Source organism: Meleagris gallopavo, chromosome 2 (assembly GCF_905368555.1).
Source record: "Meleagris gallopavo chromosome 2, MGAL_WU_HG_1.1, whole genome shotgun sequence".
NCBI lineage: Eukaryota > Metazoa > Chordata > Aves > Galliformes > Phasianidae > Meleagris > Meleagris gallopavo.
The window spans coordinates 76,971,346-76,997,402 of record NC_139405.1 but is presented as its reverse complement, the minus strand read 5'-3'; the positions used below and the strand labels follow the sequence as shown (position 1 = coordinate 76,997,402).

At 35.9% G+C, this 26,057-nt stretch overlaps 1 protein-coding gene across 3 annotated transcripts in view; it reads right to left on the bottom strand.

Annotated features, from left to right (window-relative positions):
* ME1 (malic enzyme 1) overlaps positions 1-26,057 on the bottom strand; it is a 156,931-nt gene that overhangs the window by 78,698 nt on the left and 52,176 nt on the right. For all 3 annotated transcript variants that reach the window (XM_010707673.4, XM_085216912.1, NM_001303206.1), the window contains 2 exon segments: positions 12,764-12,839; positions 10,607-10,768 (listed from right to left, as the gene is read on the bottom strand). In XM_010707673.4, coding sequence (XP_010705975.1) covers positions 10,607-10,768; positions 12,764-12,839 — 238 coding nt within the window.

The window sequence follows — 26,057 nt, the reverse complement described above, 5'->3', positions numbered from 1 at the left end:
GAAAGAAAGTTATGTTGTGTGTGCTTACAATAAATTACAGAAGATGATCAAACAGCAGTTACAGAATATGATCTAAAGAGGCTATAATAGCATCCACAGAAACCTAAAACCAATTCTGGCCTCAGTGAAAATTTTTCTAGAAATTTTTCTTTTTTTTTTTTTCAACTCACAATTTAATAACAGACAAATTGTGTCTTGAGTTCACTACACAGCAAAATGAAGAGAATTTTAACATATGCACTGTTTATAAAACTGAAAATCTTACTTCATTTTATCAATATGTCTTGCTTCTGATCAACAGTTTTGATATTTTGTGATGATTTTTGTTTTTTTTTCAGATGTAACTATAAATCTTTGTCACTTGCTGTGTCCTCTTATTCTCAACTCCGTTAAACTTGTATCTATTTATTTCATTTACTTCCATAAATTACTCCCTCGTGGACATTCACAGAATATCCTTGACCCTGGCATTCCTGTCTCCAGTGCTGACACAACCATGATCTTTACTGGAACCAAATATATTGAGTCTCTTCTTACATAAAAAGGTAACACCAACAATGACCCTTTGATGAACTGGAAATTACTAACCAAGTCTAATGATATTCTTTTGATGCTCACATCTCAGCTTTTGATTATGCCTGATTTCCTAACAACAGGAAAAAAATAAGGCAGGAGTAGCTCTGTGCACAATGTAGACCTTTTAGAGCAAGGCCCAAGGTTTTAGGATCAGCCTCACCATCAACCCATGATGTTTTGTCTCAGAAACTAGGTCTATTTCTGTGGTAACAGAGATGATGCATCTTATCTCACAGTTTGTTATAATAACTATATTTATGGCTCATCCCCAGTCTCGTCTTCTCCACTGATTGTCAAAGTGCTGAAGAAGCAGGTAGCTAGTTTCAGAAAGAACAGAAGCCAACTAAAAGAAATAGTATCTGTTGCTGTTTTCTGAGTGTTAAGAATTGGAAATATTTGATGTATTTTGAAATAAGGTCTGTCATCAGTTTGGTCTATGGATATTCATGCATACTATCCAAAATAAGCATTTCCAGATATTCATTTCTACCCTCTTTTATAAATCCCGTTTTACTGAAACGTGGAATGAAAAGACATGAAATGAACTGATGTAACTGCTGGTAATATCAGTATACATCTCATACTTTTTAATATGAGCTGAAACTGAGACATAAATCTAGTGCCTGCATTAACGCTCTTTCTGCTAATGCCGTTTCCTCCTCTGCTTCTTCTTGGGTCCATAAAATCATTGCAGATACACTCTTTGGTAAATGCAGCAATCTGAAACCCCATCTGGCTCTCTCAGATTTTCCATGGTCTAATAAAATAGATTATTTCACAGAAGAAATATTCATAAACAACGTATTTCATAAAAACAACAGTCTAGAGAAAAGAATGCCACACTCTCCTAGCCAAAATGGCAAAGTTTGGAGGATGACAACTAAACAAAAATGAGAGATAATTGTCGAGGTCTTCTCACACATTAAGCAGTAGAATGGCATTTCTCAATGATAGAAAGAGTTTGTTATTAAAAAAAAAAGTTGATGTGTTCAAAAACAAGTTTAATCTTTTTAGAAGTTTGAGCGATGTGGAAAAAGCATGTAGCAGAGAGGAAAGTGAAGGGCAAACCAGGTATGAAATTATCTTATTTAAATTAAGAATCTATGTTGGATATTTCAACATCTAATCTAGTCTAAGCTCTTTTAGTAGCCATTGAACAAAAATAGATACCATTCATTAGACCAGTTTGAGGCAGATCCTCTACAAGAAATGTCTACATCTCTTCATGAAATTAGCCTCAGATGATTAACCTGGGTTCAGATGACTCTCAAGGTACTTTTATCTTGCCCAGTCATTTGGAGCTTACTGAGTTCAGGAATGCTGGGTTACATTCTCAAGATTAATTATTCAAATATGAGATTATATGTGTCTATTCTGTTGAATCTCAAGTATTAAAAAGATAATAGAGGATAGACAAAAATATTGCTATCTATGTAGGTACACTAGGAAGGCCTTATTTTTGGTCTAGGACTCAAGCAATATGAGAAAGCAGATGGTTACAAGGAGATTACAAGCACTGATCTCCAGTGTTTTATGGAAATCTAAGTACAATACAGTTTAAGTAGAGGAAAATACAGTGATAGTAAAGCTAAGTTCCGCTCTGAAATATAAAATTATATTTTATTAATTAATTAATTAATTAATTAATTATAACAACATTATTAATGCTAAAAATATTAAAAAGGTAAAATTAACTTGAAATTCTCCTTTAATTTAACTGTGCAAGAACACTTCAGTGAGTATTATAGATTGCAGTAAATTTGTACAATGGCAAAAGCAAATCCAGATGAAGAAAATTAGAATTTTACATTGTTGTATTTTTGTTTGTTTTAATTGTGTGATTAGTTCACTGGTTTGACAAAGGGCTGTATGTATTTATATTCTGAATGAAAGTTTAGAGGCAAGTATTTTTCATTTCTGTATTAGAACAAAAGGAGACATGCATTATAACAGAAATAATGTAAACACAATGTCTTTCTACTCTTTAAAGAAAGAAGTTCATTACAAGTGAATATACTAGCAATCAAAATGTGGTTAGTGTAGATAATATATAACTGAGTCTGAAAAATATTTAAATTGAGTAAATGTTTAAAAGAAAAGCCCACTTATACTGGAATTTTATTGATAAATCTACTGATAATCACAGCTACTGAGCTGAGCCTAACAAAATATAAGAAAAGCCTCTAAGTGAAAACACAGGCGATGATGTAATACATTCCTCTGGAATGCCATGGTAAAGATAGCATATGATCTACATTTGCAAATAAGTCAAAAGAGTTAACAGCTCTAAATATCATGAATAAATGCTGTTCCCCGTTGTGCACAATTATTTCATAAAAGGGGTAGGCAATGCTTTCATGCTCAGCACACAGTGCCTCCCTTAGGAAGCACAAGCCATTTATATACAGCCTTCTACAGACTGAAGAATCAGGTTTAATACAACCAAGGAATTACATGATCATTTAGAAATAATACTAATTAGGAGGAAAAAAACCACCAACAACAAATTACAGAGTACTGTACCTCCAATTGCATGAGTAAAAACCTCTACAAATTCTCCTCTAGTTCTGATGAAATTTAAGAATTTAGCTCAGTATTTCCTCTGGTGTAGACTTGCCTTGTCAAGCCACTGATTTGGATATACCATGCACCATTGGATCACTTACATAACCTTTACTTTTCCATTTATTTCAAGTTTTGGTTAAAGTAAGCTTATTTAATATCATTTCTTATCTATTTACTAAAGCTTTGATTTCATTTCCTCTTCTGTTTTATTGTTTTCTATGTGCTTTTCTGACAATCCAACTTCACTTTGTCAAAAGTCTCAAAGTCTGAGAAATAGGGAGCTATAAACTGAGAGAACAGGCTAATGTAAAATAATACTTTGAGAGAGAAGGAGCAAGATACTGCATAGTCAAAAGACTGAGGTCCGCATGTCTCAACAACAAATTAGCAGCATACGGCAGAAGCATTCAAATGGTAAATCTCAACTTATTATTACACTTAGAAATTCCCAAAACTTCTCAATTAGAGGCAAAAGAACTTTTGATATTTTCAAGTTGTGAATGTTTCTAACTGCATTGCAAGAACTGTTCAGTAAAAGACCCCTTAAAAGCAAGAGAAGGAAAGCTCTCCAAAAAGTGCCAAAAACGATCAGCTGTCAGATGTGTGAGCAGCTCAGGAAAATTGTAGAAAGGCCTCTGCAATGAGGGGCAAATGGTGGTTGTCATAAATTACATCCTCTTCCCAACTCCTTCATATTTGCAAGTATAATATGGTTGTTAGCTCAGTTTCAGGTATTTCTGATTTTTTTGTTTTGGTTTGGTTTGGTTTGTTTTTTTTTAATGAAGCGTGTTTAGGAGAGATGGCCAATTTGTTTTAGAAGTGAAATTTTAAGGAGAACGACATAGAGACAATTATTCTGCTCTGAAGCAAACACACTCCATACATTATTGTTCTGTTCCATTCTAGCTTCATAATCGTATCAGTGCGAAAAAAACCTTATCAATTCTCAGTAAAATCATGGCTTGAAGTACAATTTTAGGTATATCCCTTTCTGCATTTTTGGGAAATGCCAGACATACTCAGATTCAGACTTTCCATTTTCTCCATACTATAGACTGTAAAATCTAGACTCGATATCGTCTTACTCGTTCTTTTTTTACTCCTTCCTTTCAGTCTTTAGAAGGTTATTAATTATACTCTGTATCTTTTCTACTGTACCAAAGCCCCTAATTTTAGAAGAAACATGAAAAATAGATTGCACTTGTCCACACCCTTCTCTAACGCAGACTCAGTCCACTCCAAATAACTGAATAAATTTAAAAGAAGGCTACTAATTCCTGAAAATTAAAAAATATTGGTTTGGGATTTTTTTCTTCAGCACCATGGGCTGGATGGAATTGTAATTCAGAACTGACTTGACTTTTCAGTATTTTTGAGCAGTGAAAACAAAAAATGATTCATGACGGTCTGTATGAAAAGTAATACCCTACTGCAATATTTTCTTGCCAACTGGAAGGGAGAAGTAGGAGTAAAAAAGGAATATTCATGAATTTTCATGTTTGTTTAAGTGCTGGCAAGCGGAAAAATCTTGTAGTAAGCTTTAAGGGGAAAAAAATCTACTTGTAAAACAGCACCAAATTTGTGAAAGAGGGTGCAAAGAGCAAGAAACATCCCTGATAAGGTCTAAGCTCCTGAAAAGGTTACTGCAACCATCTCCTATCAGAATGGCAGGAGCAGGAAATATGCTGCCTGAAGATTTACTCCATCAATAGTTTTAGAGATTGTAATGTCTGGAGATTAGCATGATTAGGCCACAGCATAATCTTTGAGTACCTAGTCTGGACTCACTGCTCTGTGGAACATGGGAAAGGGACCATCTACCTCAGTAAGATGGGTTAAACTGATCAATCATATCTAACATAGCTACATGAAAAGCTGTATATCTAGAAATCTACTGTCTGCACCCTACACAGATCATGTGCATACCAGAAATGCTCAAAACTGTTAGTGAACACATCTACAGAACATAACCTAGAAAACAGGGCCCCAGCTACAAAGATAACTCCTTGCTCCTGTCTATATAAAGATTTCTATTTGTGGAATTCAGAAAGTTCCATTATAATTTATTCATTTATTTCATTTAGTCATTATTATTGAGTACACTATCACAGCTGGCTCTAGTTCTAAGAGTCAGAATCCAAGAGCAAGGCAAAAGGAATATGACCTCTTTAAATTCAGAGACCATAACAATTTTATAATGCATTAACTACACAAACTTCAGTGTAGAAATGCAACTCATCTACATATGAATGATAATTGTGACTATGTTTTATTCAGAAATCCCTATAGCTGTAGGCAACGTGCATGATTTTTTTTTTATAAGTTTGCACCTTTAGTTTGATTAGTGCCATGGTTTTATGGTTTTTCATCATTATTCCACATCATAACATCACACAATTTTCCCCATCTAGGCCCATCTCCCTGCAATTTCCTTTCTTCCAACCCCCTTTCCTAGGGCATGGATCTATGGATCCCTTCATCCACTTGTCACAGGGAGCAGGCCGAACCTGTGACAATTAGAAACTGCACTTTTCTGCTACAGTGAGCTTACTTCTATCCAAGTTTCTATTTTGATTGGAATAGAAATAATAGAAGCAGGTTTGTCTCTATGTTTTATCAGCAGCTTCCTTATTCACATTCATAGCATGGTATTTTGGAATAATGTAAAAGTTGAAGATTGGTACAAGTTCTTATGACATGTGGAAGTAATTTGGGGAAATGCAGAAAGCTAACTACAGCACCAAGTTGAAGAACTGAGCTTGAATTTGTACCTCAGTTTTTCTGGATTCAGTCTTCCACCATGGATGCCGGTCATTCCTCCAGAAATATCTGAACTGCCAGCCCAGTAATGCTTATTGACCTATTTAGGGCAACTGTCAGAGCTGTCACATTCCTGCATTTAAATACTTGCAGTAAGTTAAGGAAAAAATATTCCAATGTATGCATGAGAGAAATAGCTTCAAATAGCAACCCAATTTCTTACAGTTCTGTGGTGTGGCAGATGAAGGAGCAGGAGCTGTTCTAGCAACTGCCTTGCACATTTCTCTCTTTTGTGCACTGTTCAGTACTTACATGACTGTGTTTGTCAGTTATATGAATAAAGGAACAGCATCAGATACACGTTTGCAAAAATTGTATAGACAGTCATGGTTCATCTGTATGTAGTTAGATGCCAATAATGGCATGTGTATATATCTGACCAGTGTTCTAACTAACTGTGCCTATCCAGAGCAAAACAAAGTTTCTTCGTCCAGCTTCCTTAAAACCATCCTGGATGCAGCCAGAATCATCCAGGTTGGAAAAGGCCTTCAGAGTCATCAACTCAACTGTCAACCTGCCACTCCTGAGACTGCTGAGCAATCCTGAGATGGCTCCAGGACACCAAGAGGCTTCAACACCAAATGTTTTGACCTCTCTGTTCTATGGGAAAGTACAATTTAAAAAAAAAATTGAATGTTTTCTTACTAAATTGAAAGATATGGTAAATGGATTATGTTTAAATGCTAACATACAATGAATCCTTCCACAGCTTCCACAACTGTCCATTCCCAGTACAGAATCTATCTTGTGAGCATATTTTTTTTTTTAACCAACAGACATGCCTACTGTTTATTACTTATTTTTTTGAGTTTACTAGCAGTTTTAGTAGTAAACAAACATCATTTGTATTTTAATGTCTAAATGTTTTTCCTTGACTCTGCTTGATTTTTCCTTCACCCTTAAAACATCCCACTTACAGCAGAGAAAATATTTCAGGGAAGTCTCCAGTAAGTTGTAGTTGCTGTACTGTGACAACTATTTATTATTCTTCTGCAAGCAGATCCTTTAACCATTAGAAGGCAATTAACATATGCCTCTCTAATGTTTGATGAATGCTCAGAATCCAGAAACCACATGACCTCAGCATTCCCAACAACACTTTGATATCAGTACAGAGACTGGTATATGAGTATGCTTAACCTGGATTGAAAATCCCAACTGAGAAACACTATTTTCACCTCCTACAAATATGATTACTGAATAAGACACAACTTGCACTGAAATTTTCATGGTAAATAATTAACAGTATCCCATGTAATGCCTTAAAATATTTGTATTAAAATGTTCTAAGAGTGATTGCTTGCCTCCAATTTGTCAATGACTTAAAACTATGCATACTAGTTTTGGCAGTAGTCAACACCATCCCGCTTAGACTCTCAGTCCTGTGGTGATTACACAGAGAAATTTACTATTTCAGTCATGCAAGTCTTTCTACCAGATATTTTTTTTTACTTCTAAGAAAGCATTTTCCTTTTGTCTTACTAACTGGACAACTGTATAAAAATGCTGCATTTTCTTTTCATTTCCTCATTTTATGAGTAGCAGGATAACACCAAAACTAAAAATGCCTCTGCTAAAACTAGCAGTAACAAAACATTCAATAATCATTAGAATGGACTGAGTTCCTATATACACTATTTTGTGTCCTGTATGTAAAAAACAAAATAAAAAAATGCAGGATGCAAATTTGTAAGTTTTTCTTGCAATCTGCTTTAAAGTAAGATTTAATCTTTCTGGAGAATTTACAGGTTCTGCACAACAGGTTAAAGTTGCCAAAAATACATATTTTTAAACATTTTAAAGCATTAAGGCCCCCACAGAAAGGGAGAAGGAACTAATCTAAATGGAAAACATCTGCACATTTTGAAAAACATGTTCAGCATAATTATTATTTATATATGCCCAAGTTATTAGTCTGAGTTCCATTGCATCTGATAATGAAAAATTCTGGCTTGAGTAAGAAAATACAGCATAAAAACACTGCTATTTGTTAGAGAGGTTTAGATTTTAAGACAAGTAATATAAGTGCCATTTCACAGCAGCTTGACAATTACAATTAGCAAAGCCCTGAAGTGGCTCAACACCTGGCCAGACAAACACCAGCATTAAAGGGAGAACAGGAGCTATGGGGCAGAGAAGGGGGGGTGGTAGGGAAGAAACTAACGGAGCTGGTGTCCCTGGACTCCTGACATGACTGAAGTAGCAAGAGGCAAGATGCAAGCTCCAAATGCACAATGAATAGAATCAGTCCCATGTAGTCTCTTCAGTCAAGTGGCAAATTCTGGGATCTCATTCCCAGTTACAGCTCAAAGGTAAATGCTTAAAAATCTGAGCAGTCTCAACTGGGAAAAAAAAATCTACTCTTTGAAGTGCAGTCTAGCACAACCCCAAAAGAGCCTTTAGTCAGTAACCCAACCATGACTCAGAAACTTAATTTCTCACACGCTGTTGACTTCTCCTCACCATTGCAAAAACTCAGATGAGCATGAACAGTGCTGAATTGTAGGCTAGTATTATTTCTTGCAACCACTATAACTATGAGGAAAAAAACAACAATCAAATACAAAACCTCTTTATTCAGCCATCCATTCACTGAAGATTAGTTTAAGGCCTCTTTCAGCAGTAAATTTAATTGAGGCTTTTAGATGACTGGGCAGTCCTCCTAATAAGAGGTGCCAGAGCATCAACAAACACCAGCTCATGAAGTTTGTTTGCATCTTGTAACACTTAAGGTTGACCACCTTTTCAGAAACCTTGACCTCATTGTTTAGCCACAAGAAGAGTGTTATAAAAATTGAACTACTAGTAAACGTACACTTTTTTTGGTACTTGTAGAGTTACATACACAGACGCATACTTGCAGTGAGGTTGCTCTGAAAGTAACACCTCCTATTTTTTTAATTTTGGTCCACAATATCAGAAGCGGATGTTGGTGGTATGGCAGTAGAGGTTGAATCTTCCCGTCAAGATTTCACTACATGTTATTGCTGTGTGACAAATGGCAGCAGAGGGGCAGTCTGACAAAACAATGTCTGACATTGCACATGAAGCAAAGGTGTGTCATTGAATTCCTCCATATGAAAAGAAAATGGCATCCACTGATATTTGTCAACACTTGCTGATCATTTATGGAGTCCAAATAGTGTATGTGAGCACAGTTAGACAGTCAATGACATGTTTCTGCAGCAGTCAAAGTGACAGTGGTGCCTTCCAATTGGGCAGATTTTTATGAGAACAGCATGCAGGCTCATGTTCATCGCTGGTGAAAACGCACAGCTAATGATGGTGACTGTGTTGAAAAACGGTGTTTTGTAGCTGATACTTTGCTCTAACAAATAATGCTACTGTGCTCTTTGTATCTGTTGTAGTGTCCTTGAAAATAAATAGGAGGCAATACTTCTGGCATGATCTACATGTGTTTAATACATTTCAAGACAATAATATCCCATGAAAAATTAAAAATGATAATAAAATTTGACATAAAAGAAAAATGGAAAGACTATTGCAGTATCAGAAGTAGCGGATGAAATGTGCTGCTTAGAAATACTTAATCATAGATTAAATGACTGTCTCACCTACTCAAACGAGGAATAGAAATATTTTATAGCTAATAAGATTTTTATGTGACTTGATATGGCTTTGCCCTACAGTGATCAGATGCATTTTACAAGTTAATCTGTTCACTTTCAGGAGACGATTTTGGGGAAACAGAGGATAGCAGACTATTCCTAATTTTAGTAGTGCTTTCATGATGTACTCTTTCTAAACTATCCCAGTGTGGAAGGGGCAGAGATGAAGCTGAGGTTGCACACACCCAGCCTAGCAATCTAGAAATCTCTGCTAAATTAACTGGTACAAGAATGCTTTATTTATCTTCAATACAATAAATACGTTTATCATTCACAAAGTTTAATGCTTGCATCAGTCACAGTGTAACTTCTTCTAAAGCATAATGATATTGCTGATGATATTTGATATCATTAAGAGATACCAAATTCAAATATTCTTTCAGCTAAAAAAAGGGAACAAGAGAAGCCAAGTAATTAGTAATCCCGGGCGCTCTGGAAATAACAAAACCAATTTTCTATAACTAGCTGTTTTTAAATCTCTCTACTTCATACAGATGGGAAGCCAAGTCAAGGAAGGCAAGGTCTTTGAAGCATGAGGACCTCACTTTGGGAAAACTCGTAGCACTACAGAGATTTCTATAGCTGAAGTTAATGTACAACCAAAGTACACAGAAGTGCGCTCAGAACACATATAAGGCTGTAGCTTCAAGCTGTTCCCCCAGAATGAACTCACATTTGAAATCATTGCAGAGGAATTCTGCAGCAAAAGTAGAGCAAGAATGCCTCTTTTTATCATAGTTTTAACTCTAACATCCTCGCCTTCTTGAGATGTAATTTGCTGTACAACTTTCTGACACAGTGTGCACAGTACATTTTTACAGTCAATATCTTCCTTACATACTCAAGCCTTATTAAACAATGAATACTGTGCATTAGGATGAGACTTTTTCCATATTTCTTTTTAGCTTCCACTTAATTGTAAACCATATCATAATAGAGAAAGACAAATTTTTATGGTTCAAGTTTTAAACAGTTCCCTTAAAACTGGTAACACTGCATCTCAGAAAACTACTTACTTCATTATCTGTTCCCACATCCAACATCACAGGTAGGCACTCAAAAGGTTTCACACCTCCACATGCTGTATAAAGTGCCAGTTTACCAACTGGGATGCCCATTCCATAACAGCCAAGGTCTCCAAGACCAAGAATACGTTCTCCATCTGTCACTACAATAGCCTGGAGAAAGAAGGAAAAGCACTATAAAATCAGTTCTTTTTCAGATCATTTTTGTACATACAAATTATTTTGTAATCATATCAGTGTTCTTCAAATTTTCATTTAAAAACAGGTACAACTGATACAAATAAAACAATAACAAAACAAAAGTCATGAAATCATAGATGCATGGGATCATTAAGGTTAGAAAAGACCACTGAGATCACCAAGTCCAACTGTCAACCCATCACCACCGTGCCCCTCAGTGCCACATCTACACATTTCTTGAACACCTCCAGGGATGGCAATTCAACCACCTCCCTGGGCAGCCTGTGCCCCTGCCTCATCATTCCTTTGGAGAAGAAACTTTTCCTAATATTCAATCTGAATCTCCCATGGCACAACTTAAGGCTATCATCTCTCATCTTATCACTAGTTACCTAGGAGAAGAGGCAGACCCTCGCCTTGCTATGACCTCCTTTCAGGTAGCTGTAGAGAGTGATAAGGTCTCCCCTGAGCCTTCTCTTCTCCAGACTCAACAATTCCAGTTCCCTCAGATATTCCCTTTGAGACTTGTGCTCCAGACCCCTCACAGCTTTGCTGCCCCTCTTTGGACGCTCTCCAGGGCCTCAATGTCTGTCACGTAGTGAGGAGCCCCAAACTGACCACAGTACTCGAGGTGCGGCCTCATCTGTGCCAAGTACAGATGATCACCTCTCTGCTTCTGCTGGCAATGCTATTTCTGATACAGCCAGGATGCAACTGGCCTTCTTAGCTATCTGGGCACACTAATGGCTTGTATTCAGCCAGCTGCCAGCTAACACCCCCAGCTTCTTTTCCTCTGCTTATTTGTATTTGTGAAATGGTTTATTGTATATCACCGTGCTTTTGTTGCACTATTTTAGATTTTTACTCCATCATAAATGGGACTTGCATGTAAAACTTTTCAGAATACACTAGAAACGTATTTCATATTACATTACAAGGAAACTGGCATTGCTCCCTATGACATTTTTCTGTCAACAACATCAAAACAGAGTAGGAAGTGAAGTTATCCACAAAAAGAAGATCCTCAGACTCCTGGGTTTTGTCATCGCTGTTTCCAGGAGAACCAGAGCCAACCACTCCTGCTGACTTTTCACAGGGCTGTCTACAGTCATCTAGTTCTTACCCTTTGAATGTGTATTTGTTTTTCTCTTGAGCAAATAATATGCTCTATCATATTTATACGTACGAGATTGTATTTCCAGTGATAGAAATAGAGAAACTCAGTAAAACCCACAAAGTTACATGCACTAATAAGGAAGATTTTTCATATTAGATGACAGAAATACACTCCACGTATTCATGAGTACAAATCTAAAGATAGAGACAAAATATTAAACAGCTTCATATAAAGTAAAAATGTATAAATAAGTAAAAAGCCTTTGCTGTAGCTACAGTACAACTGTCAAATTCCTGTGTTAACATTTCAATCACAATGAAGTAGATAGCACCATAAAAATGTTCTTGTAGCAAGAACAGTGAAGTGCAACTACTGTAGTAAAGACATGGAAAATTCTCGGAGAGCAAATGAAACACCTACATTCCTTAGCATCAGGTTGCCAAATCCATGCAAAGGTCTCCCCAGAAACATTGTGAAACAGATTCAGAATGCAATAACAGATCAAATATGATCACAGTCTAGCAATTGACCCTGTGGCCTAGAAAAAGGTGTTAAAAATTTTACAGTTCTTGTTGCCAACAACCACTTCTCTCATAAATACAACATGTTTTTTCTTTTCTAATTTGCTGGAATTTTTATGATACAAAGAAAAGACTACATATATTTCAAAATTCCATACATTCAATTACTAATACATTTTTTAAAAACAGTTGTGCACCATATGTACTGCTTCTAAATCTCAATTATAAAGAATTGGCTAAAACATAAATAGCACTCTGAAAGGAATTAAACAGTGCAGTAAATGTTCTCTGACAGCATCAGCTTTGTCAAGCAAACAAAACCAAACTCACCTTGATGACACTTTCTGGCCAGGACTTCAGCATTGCAGCAATGTGTCCCCGGTCGTGGATAGTAATAAAAAGACCTCTGCAAATAAATAAATACTTTTCATATACACAAGCTAACAATTGTTCCCTTCTAAATTATTTAAATCATCAAATTAACTCCATGCATATGTTTTCGACATACATAAATTCTGTTCAATAAATGCTTAGTTTCTTTGGAATAAGAGAATTAAATATCTGCATTTATTAGAAGACAGAGAAAACGTAACTGACAGAAAATGTAACTGCTCAAAGATTCATTGTGCAGTAAAAATCTGCAGGATTTAATTCTGCAAATTATTAAGCTAGATTTTAAAACTCTCTAGGTATTTGACGTGTTCAAATGCATTCATTAATTTACTGACTTGAAAAAACATATTCATTTTATAGCAGTGATCGCTAACGCTCATGCAGTCCCAAAATTTTTAGGCAAAAATACACCGAAGTTTTAATCTATGAATGAAAACTGAAATAAATCATCATAATTAATTCAAGAGCGTTCAGTTATATATGTAGAAAACAGTCTACTTATTTAATTAGACTAAAGTGAAATCATCTAATGAAAACCTCTAATTTGAAAGTGTATCTAGCCTACTCTATAGGGCTGAGCATACTGAATTTTTACTTTGAAGAGTGCTTTTTAACTGAAAATGACAGTCCTTCCCAAAATGCTGTGAAGAAGCAAGGCAAAATAAATGCTGATGCTTCCTTTCTGATGTACTGTATAATAAGCTGTTTTATAAACTGCTGTGTAAACTGCTTACATAAAGCATAAAAGTTTGTCAAAATTGGTAGCTTCAGAGATGGCCAGTCTGAAGATACGAGAATGCTAAACAGAATGAAAAGTGTAGAAAGAAAGCTACCCAAAGATATTACCCTTCTCCTTTTCCCCACTCTTCAATTTACACAGACCTAATAGATTGGTGTTAAATGAAGTAAGATTTTGTAGTGATTTTCTAAAGCGCCAGAGCAGCCTAGTGTGGTTAAATGACCTCTTTCTTGCAAAGCAGGGAGAAAGGTCTCCATGGAGTGAATTCCACAGCAGAGGAAAATAAATGCAGGATGGCAGCTCCAGAAGGAACTTTGTCCAAACATTTGTAAGGACATTTGAATAAGTATTCAGAGCCTGTTTCAGAAATCTGTCCAAGAAGGATCACTTTCAAACAACAATGAAAAATAGGGGTTAAAGTGTAAACAAAGTCGTGTTGAAAGCATTTTATTCCCCTCCCTCCACCTTTCCCTCCACTCTTTCTATACATTATTAACACATTTCTGAACGTATTGTCCTGACTGAGAAGATGCTGTTAATTTTAAGGGCACAGTTTCCTTATTCTATAAGAATATGAAAAGAGAAAGAAATCTCTTTATCTGGATCTGTTGTCCTCGTCTTTCAAGTTTTCAGTTAAAGCACTTTTCTCCATTAAAGCTGGCAATGTTACATGTGTGCAACCACAGAAAAGCAAGCTATATATTTTTTTCATATCTAGGAGACTATACAATGGCCAGAAACAGCAATAGCTGAACAAGGTTTGTAATAGTGGGCTAGGGTGACACTAACTATTTAGACAGCCAGGTATTTGACCACCCAGTAGACATGACGGTTATATTTTGGCTGTCAAGGCATAACCATGAGAACAATCAAGAAAGGAGCATGGCAGCAATCTCAAGCCACAGAACATTGCAAGCTGGAAGCTACACAGCTTAAATGGGACTAATTTATAGAAAAGCTTTCAGAAATAAGACAGAATTTTCCATCTGTGTATAACATTCATAACCATAAGTGATGTCAGCAATGCTCACTGCCCAGAATCAAAAAACAGGCAGCCCATGTTGTGTCCATGGGTTTGACTCAGTCCTTCAGGCTGGAGCAGCTACCTGGCACAGTGTAAATCTACATGGAACATGTCTTTGAATGCATAGGCACCAGTGCTCACCTTTACTTGTTTTGGGTCCAGTTAGACTTCAGCAATGATTCAAACCAGTCTAGCCAAAGGTATAACTTCTACTCCTGCCCCTTTCATAGAAACATAGAATGGCTTAGGCTGGAGGGGACCTTAAAGATCATCTAGCTCCAACCTCCCTGCCATCCACCAGATCATACTGCCCAGGATCCCACCCAACTTGTCCTTGAATGCCTCCAGAGATGGGCATCTACAGCCTTCTTGGGCAGCCTGGGCCTTGGCCTCACTGTCCTCTGACTAAAAAATTTCTTCCTAAACCCTAATCCAAATCTGCCCTCTTTTAGTTTAAAGCCATTCCCCCTTGTCCTATCATTTTGAATAAAGTATATGAAGCTACAGTCCAGCAAAATTATGCAAAGAAGTTACTATGCCTTCTTTTCTCTTGTCACAGCATCAGTAAGACTAGAGCCCTAAAGACTGATGAGTGAAACTGTGCCAGGACAGCAGGATCCACTGAAAAAAAGAATGGATTTTTGAGGGCTCAATGACTTCACCATACTGTAGATTTTACCCATGTGTGAAGGTCGTTCTGAATTACATAATTTGGCTTTGTTTTACTGGAACTCTAATCTATTAGCACAAAGTAAACAATTAAATAGTGCATTTTTTTGTCATGCTTCAAGGAAATAATGTTTCACCATCAACATATTTGTCTATTTTCTATTGAAGTATAGTTCAGAAAAATGTTTTGGAGTAACAGAATAATCCTTTCTTTCCTCTTCTTGTTAAAACAGGAGGTATTCTAACATAGAAAATGCCAAACATTTCTGAATGGAGAAGTTCAAACTTTTCTCACAGCCCTTCGCATTCAAAACTTTATTTGAATTATGGACTGTATAAAAATTATGATAGAAGTGATTTCACTTCCCCATGCCATCTAAATCAACAAGCTTAAATATAATAATAATAAAAGTTCACAGGGAGCGGCTTCAGTTTCTGAGTCTTCACTTTCTCAAAAGTGAAGTTATTTCGCAAAATAAGCCAATCTAGTTTCTCTGTTGAAATTCCCTTCTATTTGTGCTAAAATTATACAAAGTACAATATAAACATTTTACTAGAAGCTAAGAGTACCTAAATCCCAAGAATAGAATGGTTTGTTCTTTATTCACCAAGAGACAATAGCATTTCTCATGGTAACTGTTCAGCATGGTCTCCTGCCATGTACAAAGAGTACTCAAGTTTTTAATTGCATCTTAACTCATTAAGTTCTTTTTCTTAGTGATGTTCCTCCCAAGATTTCTGAGGCCAGTAGATACTATTTATGGTCTGATTTTAAAAAGGAAGCTGTTAATAGATTTTCTTTTTTTTTTTTTTTTTTTGCTTTAACATTTCCCTTTGTACAGGAGTGAATTTCATTACTTTAGTGCAGAAGTATTTATTTCAGCAAGGAAAATAGTTGCCACTGAAGGTCCAGCCAATTAAACTTTCTAGACACTGTGTATGCAAACCATACACAAAATTTTGTAGGAAACAAAACAGAGATTATATCTAAAAACAACAGCAAAATGGGAACGGCAACTTTAAGTGAATGGTACAAGCTTTTACCATTCCTGAAAACTTGGACTTGTATAGTTCATAGAGAAGTTAAATTTTAACAGTAAGTGAAAGACATTGGAAAATAAAATGTTGAGCTGGGAAATACATAAATAAATCATACATGTTTGTAAATAATACATGTGTTTTCATGCTTGGCATCTGGTTTCCTGAATGATTGTTACTAAATATCTATTTTTCAAAGAGGCTGGTTTCAAGTATTCTGGAAAATGGAAAATAACATATACCAACTGAATTTAAAAGAATAACAGAAGCATTATTATAAATTTTACAGTGATTCAAAAGCCTAATTTGGCACAGAATTGTAGGGAGATAATAAAAAAAAAAAAATACAATCACTGTATGTCACTATGTTGAGGGGTCTGAACTCTTCAGTTACAGGAGAAAATCAGAAGTTAGTCTTATTTCAAGACTTCCTTTCAAAAATGCTGTTTCATACCACTGTTTATCTTTGCTTGCAGCCTGTGTAGCATTCTTTTCAGTTCCCAAGTTCATCACAGCTATTTATCAATCCCTGATAGTAAGTGGGCTGCTTTAACAGTTTCTGCTGTTAAAAATAACTTCCACATAGCAGATATGATAGCTCAGAGGTGAGCTATCAGAGAAAGCCTGGGGGAGCTGCTGACCATAGCTCTGAAGCATGCTCTGGACCTTGCAGGGTATATTTTGCAAACATAAGACACCAGAGAAGGTGAAAGGAAAAAAAAAACAAAAACAAAAAACAGCAAGATGCCTACAGCACTGCAATCTGAAGGCAAATAAAACACAGAAATGATAAGAAAATCCAACAGCTGGGAACATAGGATGCTGTCTTACCACTTATTTACAGGCCTGGACAACTCCAGCTCTCAGAGAGCCTGATTATTGTTACCAAAGCACACTGCTACTTCAAGAGTATGATGTGGTTTGTAAAAGCAACCCACTGTACTTGAAATATACCTCTTACATTTTTCAAAATGTCAGTGGTTCCATAAACATGCAAAAAAGTCAGAGCTTTGTACAATAAGAAGCAAAAGGATGAACTAATTCAACTGCTCTCATTCAGCACAAAAGCTATTTATATTACAAAGCACTCAGAATAAATCATAGAAAGTCTTACACTTTCAATTTTTAAACCAAGATTCTTAAGCAATACATAAAACAAGTACATTTTGTCTCCTTACTACATAATTCTCTAATTTTGGAAACCATGATGCATGGCTCAAGATATTTTGGAAGAAAATTAAGAATTTTTCATGATAAAAACAGTACTTCATAGACTTTGTAATTGCAGGCTTTCAAATTACATATATATATATATATTTCATTTATATAAAATAGTCATTATTGCATATCTGGATAAAACTTTTTAAATTACTGTCTCACCTTCTTTACTTACAGAATCAACAGCATAGCACTTCATGGTCTAACTATTCTGACTGTAATGATGCATCTGTTTAATATAACAACAGAGCAGACAAAATCATCTCTCTTCATTTCTTAAAGAACAAATTTCTTTATTCCAAAAATCTCATGGATCTAGACAACCAGTTTGTATGTATTCTTGCTGAACCATAGCAGCATAATGGCCTATAGACGAGATGTGTTTGTCTGAAAAGCAATAGACTCTGAAAAATACAGTATTTATGAGCCAGAGCTATTTTGCTCCGGAAGCTACTTAAATTCTACTGACAATTTCTCAATAAATAACTTAATTATTACACTCTAATAGACTCAAATAGAACTATTTGAAGATTGTGATTGAGAGAACATTTCACCAGAGCCAGACAAATTAATTCTAAAGACAAAAATATCCTGCTGCTCCACTTCAATAGCTACTATACTCATTTTATTTTATGCTGATACTGTGTGAAAAACCATCATAACAGCATCAATCATGTCTCTACTAGGATTCCTACAATGCTACTGATGTTTAAAGAAATTTTTTAAAATGTTATTTAAACTGTGAACTACTCAAACAAGTGAAATCACTGTCTTTCTACATATGTTCTTCAACAATTTGTCCTGTCTCTGCTCATTGGAACATGGAAATACTCCAGGATTTAGACAATAAGGTCCTTTAAGCCAGTTTTCATTGACCTTTAAATTGACATCATTTGCTCTCAACAACCATTAAAAGGACAAAAGTAAGGACTTATTAAAAAGGCTTCTTTTTGTGGCACATCCTACTCAACTTCCACTTTAACGAAGAAGTCATTTCTGGAAACAGACACTATCTTCCCTTTGTGCAGCTGACCTCCACAGCTGAAAAGGGACTGAGGACAAGTTCATGTCCCAGCAATACAACAGCTCTTCAAGCAGAGAACTGTAGTGCTAAGAGGCAAAATTCAGAAAGGAAGGCAGGGTAATGTAGAAAGAACACAAGTTAAATTTGTCATAATAGGTTGTCAGTGAGTTTCCAGGCATAGAACAGAGCAGGTTTATCCATGATTGAGCTACCTGCATATCACATTCAGTGACATCTCCAAGACCCACGTCTGTAGGGCACAGAAGTGCAGGATCACAAATATTAGGTGGGACCTCATGAAATCTTCCAGTCCAAGCACTCTCAGCTAGAGCAGTTATTTTGCCTTGGATTCCTCTGGGGTAAAAATGTAGTATAGGCCATTAATTTTTCACAGTTTTTAGCAAGGACTGTTAGTGGTAAAATGAAAATATCTACTCTAGCAAAGTTTGCTTCTCCTAAGACTAAAAGCATTTTGCATTGTGCTTTGCTGCAACTTATACAGAAACTTAGTCTTGCTATCGGAGGAAAATCTAACAGAAAGTTAGAGTAGCATTAGAAAGTAGGTCTCCTGTATTTTACCACAGAGAGGTGGGCAACAGAGGCTGGGAAAGAAAACTTTCAGTTTACTATTTGCATATCTTAAGATAAGCTCAAGTTATTCAGTCTTAGGACAAAGCCAAACAATCTTTCACATGACGAGCATTACTCTAAGTGAGAGAAGTAACACCAAATAAAATAACACATTAGTAAGTAAAAAAACATTTTCTCTTTCCTCATTCAAAGGGCACCACATGTAAACATATTCAGTTATTTCTGAAACAAGGAGACAGTAACGTAGCTACCAAAGTAATTTTTAAATCCTTACAAAGTAAACGTTTTCTTCCTTAAAAACTTCTCACCTTGACTAGAATTGAATATAGGTAGAACAAGGAATCAAAGCATTCCTGAGTTGATATTCAATAACCAATCTGTTCTGAAATAAATTACTTTCAACAGACGAATTTACCAAAACCAAAAAAAGCTGCCTGACATGCAACTCAGCTTGCAGAATCAGTGCAAATGTCCTAGCAAAGTCTTTTAATGTTCACCTCCTTTTCTGTCCCTATCTAGCCTTGACTTCTAATTGCATCCTCATAAAAGACCTCAGGCCCAGATTTCCTGGACTGGACCACGTGCTAAGAAAGTGCTGGAAACCTCTAAAGTACTGGGTTTCAAGGAGAGAGAAAAGAGTTCCCACTGGATGTTATTTCAGTCAGCATGCCACTCACAGAGACTGCAAGCATGAAGTGTATTCACGTCCATGTTGAGTGATGTGAGGGTGCTCCTTGCTTATACTTTCACACAGCTGTTCACCCATTTATGAATTTTCTGAATTCTACATGCAAGAAAATAAAGTCTTAACTACAAAAACTTTATGGAGACCTTTTTGTCTATGAAATACAGTTGATACAAAGACAATGCTTTAGCAGCCTTTACTCCATGTTTCATCTACTCCATAAATTCCTCACTAGCAAATCTTTTCACTTAGCAGTCTAGATTTTTACTGTCAACTGCAAACAGCTGTTTTGTGCACAGACTAACTCATAGTTAGAAATCCTGGCACATTATTCTATTCTTCTGCATGAAAGTGGATTCTGTTGTTCCACCATCATGACCAAGAAGCCAGGCTTTGGTGGCTGCTGGGAAACACAAGAAGCCTTCCAAGAAGGAAATTTTCAGGGCACTGAGGCAATGCTTTACAGTAACACAGTTTCTCCATTGACAGTTCATCCTATCACAGAACTGACTTCTCAGCAATTTGTTTTCCCACATGAAAATGTAAGATTATAAATTGATAAGCAGAATAAATAAATCACTGCTTAGTGACATTGTGACTATATGGGTATTAATTTATTCTCACTGTAAGAAGCAAGTTTGATTGGGTCATTTCCCTTTCGTTGTTATTTTAGTGTTTGGGATCACTCAATAACTAGATCATAGAATCACAGAATCACCAAGGTTGAAAAAGACCACCAAGATCATCCAGTCCAACCATCCATCTATCACCAATATTCCTCCATTAAACTATGCCTATTAGTACAACATCTAAATGTTTCTTGGACATCTCCAGGGAAAATAACTCTGACAACTTTTTCAGAGAACAAATTTTTCTGAATATCCAATCTGAATCTCCCCTGGCACGGGTTGAAGCCATTCTCTCTAGTCCTGTCACTAGTTACATGGGAGAAGAGGCCAACCCCCACCTTGCTACAATCTTCTTTCAGGCAGTTGTAGAGAGCAATAAAGGCTCCCCTGAGCCTCCTCTTCTCTAGACTCAACAATCCCAGCTCCCTCAGACAATCCCCATCAGACTTGTGCTCCAGACCCCTCACCAGCTTTGTTTCCCTTCTCTGGACATGCTCCAGGGCCTCAAATTCTTTCTTGTAGTGAGGCCCCCAAAACGGAATGCAGCACTTGAGGTGCAGCCTCACCAGAGATGAATATAGAGGGACAAGCTCTTCCCTGCTCCTGCCGGCAACACTAACACTAGATAACATCACTTAATAAATTCTTACAAATTTAAAAACTAAAGTAGCTTTAACAATGTTTTATTTAGACTGCTGATTGACTATGCATACCCATAATAACATGCAAAAAATCAGAGCTGTGGCTGACTACTTTCCAAATTAAACAAGTGTTTGAATTTTATTTAAACACACATCTTTAAAAAGGGTATAGTAGCTGAAATCTCATAGTTTAGAGTCTTAATTAAAATCTGAGTAATTTTAAAACATGGATGTTAAGCTAAAATATTTTAGAAGATTCAATGAAATGTTGCAAGAATAAGTCAAAATAAAGATTGATCTAGTTCTAATTCCAAAAATATGCTGTGGTAGTAGATCCTTAGCATACAAATGGTTCAGTTGCATATTCTTCAAATATCTACTTTTTACTGTTTTCTCTTGACATCTCGATTTTAGGCATTTTTTTCAATTACTGCATTGATATTTGCTACAATATTTTCCATCATTTTATGTCCATATTTTCCACTATCAAAACCACAATGCTTTAAAATAATAAAATGCAAACAATCTGGCTAGCACTAGTTTTGCTAGTATTTCCTATTAAATTTTTAACATGCATGAATATTCAAGCCAGACATACATCTTAGGACTCTGTCCAACAAAAGCTTTATATGGGGAAAAAAGCTGTATGTCCAACTGTATCTCAGACACAAATATTGAGTGGCATACGTGACTATTTTTAAGAGTATGTTATTTGATGTTAACAAAAGTGTAACAAACAAGTTCTTCTCTGAAAGTCAATCACAAAAGAAACGAATGTTTAAATTTTACCAGTAAAAAACAAGAAAAGTATATTTATATTATCTACTTAGTGTGCGAACTGTGTGAAAAAATCTTCAGTACTGATAAACATAATCATAATAAATATAACATAAACACAGGAAATACTAAATACACAACAATCTCATTATCATGCTCTTGAAGGCTGACAATTGTTATGTCTCCTTTTCACTTTAAATTGTCTGTTTTAAGATCTATTTAGAAGGCTTCTAGACAGAGATGGAACACTCTGATTTTAGTATATCCAAGCTACTGCAGATTTGGAGGCTTTTACTTTCTGTTTTTGACTCCACCAAATACAAGACTATTTTTGAAGTTATAGGATGTTGTATTCAAAATGCAACAACAGGAGTATGCTGGACTGCTGAGTAATGAGAACATAACAAACAGAGAAGCTGCTGAGTAGGTAAACAGGGGATTTGGGTGGTGCTGAAGGACGTGCAGCAAATGTACAGAAAACAAGAGCTGGAGAATTTCCAGTGTAAGCATACCCCCATAGGAAAAGCCTTCTGGACATGGACAGGAATATATACAGAATGAGCTAATAAAAGCATTGTAATATTTCTAAGTCACTGGCGTTGTCTCATCTGAAATACTACTGGCACCTCATATTGCAACATAAAAAGACAGTAATGGGAATTAGTGGAAATTCGGAGAAAGTTCTCTGCACATTGTCAGAGGGTGGGATTCCTCGTCCTCTGCAAAGACCTCAGTGTGAAAGAACATACTGAATGTAGTAGATGCAAAGATATAATACAAATGTATTATAAACACATGCAGTAATATAATTTTTTTTATCTCACTGATAGCTAGAATAGTTCTTTCTCTTCTACAGCATAGTACAAGGAAAGAAGAAACACACATTTCTCTCAGTGCTTCTCAAGCAATAAACTGCAAGTTTAAACACAACAGAAATGAATGTGTAAGAAGGCACTCTTCATATCTCCAAGAACAGCTACAGAAATGTAGCAGATCTTCTGTAAGTGTTTTTCTATGCATAAATGTACCCTGCTAAGCAACTCTGCATATGTTCAAGAGCGTTTCAGAGTACCCACTTCTATGTATTCTGAAGGACTGTTATCTACAACTCAGTAACTCCTCTGCAACAGTTAGTTCAACAAAAATGTTAAATAGTTCGTTAGTACAGGTATCTACTATATACAGCAAAGATGCCACAGAAGACATTGTAGCATAGATGTGCAAGAAACAACATACTGATATAAAGACATTTCATTTTAACTACTTCTTAACATCTGGGCAGTTATTGTCCCCTTTCTGTGATAAAATGTCTGTTCGATAAAAGACTGTTTGATGCCTCAATGCAGTGCAAAGTAATGTATGTAATCTAAAAAGATCTGTTTTCCAAACAAAAAGGCTAAGCATGCCTAACACTGAAACTGTCAGACTTCAAGATCAACAAAAGTCTCAGTAAGTAAGCTGTGCCTTATCCTCTTTTTCCAATGTCTTTTAATCAAAAAATAGGCTTCCCCACACGTACAGTTAAGTAATTTCTGACTTTGTAGTTCCTGCCTGTATTTAGCTGCACTGAAATGCCTCATTTCTCACAGCAAATCAGTTACATTGTACTAGAGAGAAGCCTAAGAGCAAAATAATATAAATCATAGGTGATGGTTTGGTGGTCAGAGCTCTGGAACAAAATACGGCAGAAATAGCTCATTACTAAATATGTTTCTAAAGATTAAAATTAACATGTTATTTCCCTGAAAGCCATTACAAACAGAGTTAATGACACTTAGGTGCAAAGCTGATCCTCAGGACATCCAAAGGCCAAAAAAGTTTAAGTATTCAAGATAAGGAATTTTCATCCCCAAACTAAAATTATTACCTTCTTTATGATGAGGCTACCAGTATGAGTGATCTAACTCTCTTTCTCCTAAGCACTGTCTTTAAGGATCTGACTTTACTAGGACCACCCACAAAGGTATTAACAGACTCTAGATATGAGCACCTGATAATTCGTGCTCCTGTTTCAAAACCAGATGAAAAAGTCTTGGACTGTTCTGTTTGTTGATGGTGTGCAACCTGGCAGTTGTCTGTGTTGTTCTAAATGTGCTAGGACAGCAGAGTACCTGTCTATCGATATGCAGGCTATGCTTATCTGCAGGCCACAACTTCAGGACTGTTCAGTGTCACTCAGTCCAGAAGAGAGGAAACTGTATCTATAATTCTGCACAACAGGAATAGATAAATTAGCATCCATTTGCAGACATTACATGGGATCTTTCACCAGAGAAGATATTTGTTAACACAAGAAGAGAATCCTTATTAAGTGCAGATACAGGATTCTAGGCATACTATGGGATTCAGATAACAGAAATGGTTCTATGAAGACAGATGAAGGGAAATTCCTACAGTTTGTATCAACTCAAAACACTTACTCAGGTGAGATCTCTAGTTTCCTGTGTCTGATGAAGAGAGCTTGTACGTACGTGATCCTCGTCAGATCAACTAAAAGTTGTTTTTCTGGATGACGGGTGGTTTCAAAGGAAGATATTGGTATTTCTCACAGTCTTAAGTGTCTAACAGTCAAGGATAAGTCTTCTGGAAGATTCCTTGATGACTTCAAGAGATAGGACTATTTCATGAGAACAGAAGCATTTTTGTTAGAATAAATATCTGGACTGGGACATAAGCATCCTGAAGACCAAGAATCATTCTTCAGTCCTCCTTGTGGACTAAACAAATCAATAGCACTAGAACTGAGTTTGTATTTTGGAATGAAAGACCAAGGCCCCATATATGTAAAAGCCTATTTTTAACATACATTTCTTATAACTAAAATAATAAATATAAAATTAAGAAATAAAAATAATTATAAAAATATTTATAACTAAAAAAAGTCTAATAACCAATTATTACTCAATATTCAACTACTTTTGTATTTCCTCCTGAAGCGAGTAATAAAAAGGGTCCCTAAAAAGGAACAGAAAATTAAGCTTGAGAGTTGTCAATTCTAAAAATAAACAAATAAAGCAACACAAACTATACAGTCCCAGGGAAATTGTCAAAAAGCTTCCACGAGACTTCAGGCTAACATGTTTGCTCAGATCTTGATAGCTGTCCTTGAAAAAGTGTTGATCTAAGGAAAGTTACGACTTTCTTATTGAAGCAAGCGGCTCTCAAAAAATTTGCTTCAGGGCCAAACGATGTTGACAGTTAGAGCACTGTATAAATCTGGCAGGTTGACAGAGGTTGTTTCACTAAGAGAAAATGTGGTCGATAAATATCAGAGTAGGACAGAGCCATAAGTAGACCTTTTCCTTACAGTATTACCTGATGAATTAGTATAGCTCATAAGACTTCAGCCAACTTGAGGCATAGAACTAAATAAAATCACTGTATATTTTATTAAGGAATGTACAACTTTGGGAAATCTGGAAGCTTATAAGCAGAAGACTGTATCTGGGTTGGACAAAGTCAAAAGCTCCCTAAAGATTCAGGGTAAAAAAAAAAGGAAGATGTTGAAGAGTAACATGGTTATATTTTGATGCACATACTAATTATTAATAGGAAACTATAACCTGTTGAAAGAAAACCACTCTTTTAAAAAGGCAGTCAAATATCTATAGTGAATTTGTTGACATACTGCCTACCTTTTTATACCGTATTGGCACTATGGAGAAAAGATTAGTCAGAGAACTGTACGCTATATTTCTGCAGAGTTTCCTGCATACAGATCTGCAAAATGACTGTTTTAACAACTCAAATGAGAATCACCACATTAAAAATTGTCACACAACTGTCCTTCCTATATGCTAAAAAGCATCAGTAAGGAAAATCCGTGTTTCAGAGGAATCTTTTAGTAAGATGCACAGAGAGAAAGATAATCATAATACATCAAAATCCATAGAAGTATAAGTTTCCACTCTCTCTGAGTTCAGATGCCTTTGAAAAGAAAAATTTGAATCCTTCCAATTTATGGAGGAAAGGGAAATTTCTACTCTAATTTATCACAAGAGATGATGGAAAAGTGTTAAATACAATACTATGAATCAAATGAGAACAGGAATCTCCTGGAAATATCCAGGATTTTGAGAAAGACGTGGACAGGGAAACATGTAAGGCCAGTGCATTCGTTCTGGCACCCTTGAAGAGAAACCACCAAGGATGGTGCTATAGAAGGGCCCTGAGGCTTTCTCAGAAAACTGTAAAGA